The sequence below is a fragment of the Anopheles coustani genome, chromosome 3 (assembly GCF_943734705.1).
Source record: "Anopheles coustani chromosome 3, idAnoCousDA_361_x.2, whole genome shotgun sequence".
Classification (NCBI taxonomy): Eukaryota; Metazoa; Arthropoda; class Insecta; order Diptera; family Culicidae; genus Anopheles; species Anopheles coustani.
This window is the reverse complement of record NC_071288.1, coordinates 77,503,026-77,508,351: the sequence shown is the minus strand read 5'-3', so window position 1 is coordinate 77,508,351 and position 5,326 is coordinate 77,503,026. Positions and strand designations below refer to the sequence as shown.

The window sequence follows — 5,326 nt, the reverse complement described above, 5'->3', positions numbered from 1 at the left end:
CCAAACTTCAAAAACATCCTCAAGCAGTCTTAGCAGCAGCAAGTCCCGAGCAGCCCTTAATAGAACTCACCCGAGCAGCCCGCAACAAGAACTCGCCCGAGCAGCCTTGAATTAGAACTCGCCCGAGGAGCCTTGAACCAGAACTCACCCGAGCAGCCCGCAACCAGAACTCGCCCGAGCAGCCCTGAACCAGAACTCGCCCGAGCAGCCCTGAACTAGAACTCGCCCGAGCAGCCTTGAAGTAGAACTCGCCCGAGCAGCCCTCAACCAGAACTCGCACGAGCAGCCCTGAACCAGAACTCGCCCTCAACACGCCCAGGGACTTGGATGCCGTCCACAATGAACAGAAAGGTTCAGATCTTAGAAAACTATTTCATATATAAATAAAGAATAATATAAATAAATACCACAATGAACAGAAAGGTTCAGATCCCAGAAAACTATTTCAAAATTTAAGATTCCTTAGTTGAATATGAAGGGTTACATATCAACAAGCAAATAAAGGAAAAGGAATAAAAACACCAAAGCGGCTTTATACTATAGTAATAATTTAAATTCTTCTCCTGATATTTCCTATGTCGATCAATTAATATGTATATCTATGAAAAAACATAACCGCAGACATGACAATGCTGCAAACAAATACAATTGATTACAAGCCACAAACAAACAAGTTCAACTTTGTTCTATGGTATAGAAACTAAGGATCTACTTAGGATCCTCGTTGTTTCGCCTCAGGCTATGGTATGGACGTAGCCGGAACGAACGGGAGGTACCAGGTAATTCTGAAGAAGATCGAAGTGCCGATCGTGCCGAGCGAGAAATGTCAGAAGGCGCTTCGGACCACATCACTCGGCCAAGAGTTCGTGATTTATTCGAGCCTCATCTGGGCCGGAGGTGAAGAAGGTCGCAATTTGTGCAAAGGAGGCAAAGGAGGTAGACGGAGCTGGTTGTGGTGAGAATCTAATTCCAGTACTGTTTACCAACGTTTTGATGTTCCACGAATGGATCGAAGGACATCTGTCTCAGCGAGTCTAATCCAAAAATGTGTAGCATACGTATGAACTACGGTATAGTGAATATTAAACGAATTCAGCCCACAATTTTTCGTGTCATTTTTATTTGTTGATTTGTGTTTATTAATTTAAAGAACAATCTAAATTTAAAGGGTTCGTTTGTTGTGCTGTGCCGGGAGTCAGTCATTGGTTGCAGTTGCAGTTGATTGCACAAATAAAAATGAGCTGAAATTGCGGTTAAAACCCACCCTGTGAACGAGATAGGGAACCACAGAGTGGCTAAAAGAGCAGGTCCCTGGACCTTAGAGGAACGATCAGTACTATCTGTGTAGTGTTGACGGACTTAATCATCGGTATAACCCGCTGAAGATTTGGGAAGCCCACTGCATTATCAGCTGTTGATGATTAATTTTGTGGCTGTTGAAACCAAATGGATTAATCAATTGTAGGAAATACCGATAAAGTTTGTTCATGTGTTTGTCGTGGCTTAATTATTGGCTATTTCATACTCGGCGTGAACCAATCCAATGAGTTGTGGTGGCGAATATTTGGACAGCAAGAAGGCGCCTTTCCCTATTTGTGATCCGATTTTCCAGTTTTTTTACGTAACACACAACCCTAACGTGCCAACATTTTTTATTACGCAAAGTAGATCAGTGGTACTCAATCTGGACGCAGTAAAAGCTTCTCTGAACCGTTTCTTTGTTTTAGACGTCATTCCATCAGCCATCTGAACACCAGGCGTCTCCATCGACTCGTTGAATAGGAAACGTGCTGGGCGTGGATTAAATGCGTCCCAACGTATTGATTTCCAACTCCCATTGTAAGCTTTGTCTGACGATGGTTTCCTCTCTTCAATCAGAGTGCCACGTGATACACTATTCCAGACAAATCGCAACGCAGGAGTAAGAGTATTTTAAAAGGCTTCTTCTGTCCTCTGTGAGCGATTCCACAAAAATATAAAATAATATAATTTGTTAACTAAATGTTATCGCTTGAGAGTTTTCCTAAACCATCTTGTTTGACTACATGATGGATAACAATTATTCACAAGCACTACTCAGGGGAACAAAGAATGAAAAGAAACTGTCGAAGTTCAAAGCATTGAATGCCTTCCATAAATAATTCGCAAGCCTCGTGGCCATCATTAAAAACGACACAACGTATACAAGTCCTATATTGCACGACACGTGTTCTATTTCCGATTGGCTTGAGCTCACGAGAGGAAATGTTGTAAAGATGGAACAAACACGAAACCACTGGAAAGTGTATTCCTCACGTGTGTTACAGTTTTATGGTTTCTTTGTTTTTTGTTTTCTGTTCTATCAAAACAAAAAACAAAGAAACCATAAAGCTAAAAAAGGTTGCATGTGGTTTCATATTGAAAACGTTTTTTGGATCAAACCTTTTGGCAATTGAAAAATGTTACAAAACGATGGTTTTGTTTGTTTCAACAACCGTGCTTTAGTAGCAAGGTTATAAAAAGGCACTATTTGTAATGGGTAATCGAGTGGATTTTAATAATGTTAACATTTTTGTGTTTCCATGATCCGAACCGGATCTATTAATAAGCGTTTATAACTCCCTGATTACCAGTAACAGTTATCAGTTAGGGTCCTTGTGCAGGAGGTCACGCCATTATAAAGGGAATGTAACTAGGCGTGGTTTGGTAAAGGCTGTTCTATTATCTCTACGGTACTTTTTTTCTTGGTGCAATAAGTTGTGAAAAGTTGTACTTATTATATTTTATTGTAGGTTACCATGAGCTGGTGAAAGCACAGGAAACAAATTATGTCGATTGCATAAATTAAAGGTACAGTGATACTTTATGGTATTAAAATGCAAATGGTTGTAGCTAAAGAAAATTACAATGGGTCATCGACAGATAGCATGTTAGCACATCAGAAAACAAGATGTGGAAAACGCAGAACAAATAATCTAACTTTTTGATACTATGCACGATCGCCAACCATGAAGGACATGAGATATCGGGAATTAAATGCTAGACAACAGGGTCGGTAAAGACGATGAATAGACAATCTATTGAAGAGATTCGCAACGGAAATTAATTTGAAAAAGTCCAAGTACTAACATTTGCATGCTTGAAGGCGTTATTGCTGCACCAATTATTAATGTCAATCGATCACCGGGTTCGATTTGATATTACAATGATCCATAGAATTCATGCGATCTATTTCATTGCAAAAAGTATATAAGATGAGTACAAATCAGTAAACTTGGTCAGTACCAAGCTGATAAGCGGCAGGCAAGGTTCTATATTGTATCAGTTTCAGCTTCAGTGATCGAAATCTTAAGATAAGTGTTATTGTGTGTGAGGTGCAGTCTACATGGTAATGAACAATATTAGCATTTAGGTATTTTAGAGTTTCAATCCTTGCCAGACTATTTTACTCATAATAACTGAGCGCAATGGGTGACACCTGTTCTTACTTTTCCGTTGTTTTTACTTTCCTTTTTTTATATTACACATTTCAGTTTCACTCGGGCAAGATGTTCCTAAATATAGGATTGGTTCTTGGGCTGTGCTTAGCAATGGTAAGTCAACTGTAGTTTATTATTTCTGCATTTAACGAATCAGAATTTTTAACAACGTTTCACTATGTCTTGGTACATCAAGTTAAAACAAGCTGTTATTTCCCATTTATTACATTCGCTGATAACTACCAAGGTTGGAAACTTCGCTGTTCTGCCATTGATTATTACACACCCTTATCAGCTTACCCTTGTACCGCTGTTCATCTAATGGATTTTATTCCATTCATTGTATCTCCAAACAGACTAGCGCTACGCAAAAATGTGGAGAGCGCAACGTTGATGGTGTGGGATTCCGGGTGGTTGATCCGCAGGGAGAATCCGAGTACGGAGAGTTTCCCTGGATGGCAGTGATTTTGAGCAAAGAAAATTTAGCCGGCAGCGTGTTTAATGTGTATCAGTGTGGAGGATCGTTGATTCACCCGTCGGTGGTACTGACTGCGGCAAGTTGCGTTCAAAATAAAGCTGCCGCAAAAACCTTGGTGCGCCTTGGTGAGTGGGACACTCAGACGAGGGACGAGATTTACCCTCACCAGGTATGGAGCACGTCATATCTCGGGCATGGAATCGTTTAGTGCAGTTATCAATTCGCTTCTTTTCCCGCAGGATCGTCAAGTGCACGAGACAGTGATCCACAGCGGATTCAATAAGACTACTCAGGCCAACAATGTAGCGCTTCTGTTCCTCGAAAAACCGGCCGAACTTATGGAAACGGTTGACACTATCTGTTTGCCGCCGATGGATCAACACATAGGTACACCTCGTTGTTTCGCCTCAGGCTATGGTATGGACGTAGCCGGAGCGAACGGGAGGTACCAGGTAATTCTGAAGAAGATCGAAGTGCCGATCGTGCCGAGCGAGAAATGTCAGAAGGCGCTTCGGACCACATCACTTGGCCAGGAGTTCGTGATTCACTCGAGCCTCATCTGCGCCGGAGGTGAAGAGGGTCGCAATATGTGCAAAGGAGACACAGGTTCGCCTTTGGTGTGTCCCATACCGGGAACAGTCAATAGATACTATCAGGCAGGCATCGTGATGGACGGGAGTGGTTGCGGTGAAAACCGAATCCCAGTACTGTATGCCAACGTTCCGAAGTTCCGTGAATGGATCGAAGGACATCTGACACAGCGAAACATGTCTCACAGCTATTTCAATTACTCATAAATATGATTATAAACATTGTGTTTCTAATGTTGAATTTCAAGAACATTCAATAAACTGTTTATAAGCGATGTCATCATGTCATTCTTTGAATATTCCTTGGTCTGATGATTGTTGTGTCCTGTTTGACTATCATTTATGGAATGTTATAGAACGAAATGTCAAAAATTAAAATAAAATTGTTCGGTAGTTCCGTTCGAGGTTTTTAGAATTTACGAATAATCTGTAAGATGATATTGAACAAAGAAGAACAACGTGAGATAGTGATCCACAGCGCTACCCGATAAGACCCAGACCAATAGTGTGGTCTTGTGCTCCTCGCCGATATAGACATGGCAGTTCCATCCCGCTATCAGTTGTTGATGTTTAATATTGTGGTAGATGTAAAACAAATGGTTCGATGAATGTTTGATATTATGAGTAACGTCAGGGTTTGTATTTCAATTTCATCTTTTTCAATTTAGGTTTTTGTTTTCTATTTTCTGTCTCAACCAATTCAATGATTACTCATCTCATCTCGTCTGTATACCATCCTATCGTATGTGTATCCTGCGTTGCTGCTTAAAGCTAATGGATGCATCTAAAACCAATCGAAT

The 5,326-nt window shown here is 40.9% G+C and overlaps 1 protein-coding gene across 1 annotated transcript; it reads left to right on the top strand.

The window, feature by feature from the left end:
• The first annotated feature begins 3,527 nt into the window (after positions 1 to 3,527).
• Positions 3,528 to 4,733, top strand: LOC131267071 (phenoloxidase-activating factor 2-like). The gene is made up of 3 exons (XM_058269830.1): positions 3,528 to 3,572; positions 3,815 to 4,105; positions 4,176 to 4,733. The coding sequence occupies exons 1-3, from the start codon at positions 3,528 to 3,530 to the stop codon at positions 4,731 to 4,733; spliced, it is 894 nt and encodes a 297-aa protein (XP_058125813.1).
• The last annotated feature ends 593 nt before the right edge of the window (positions 4,734 to 5,326 follow it).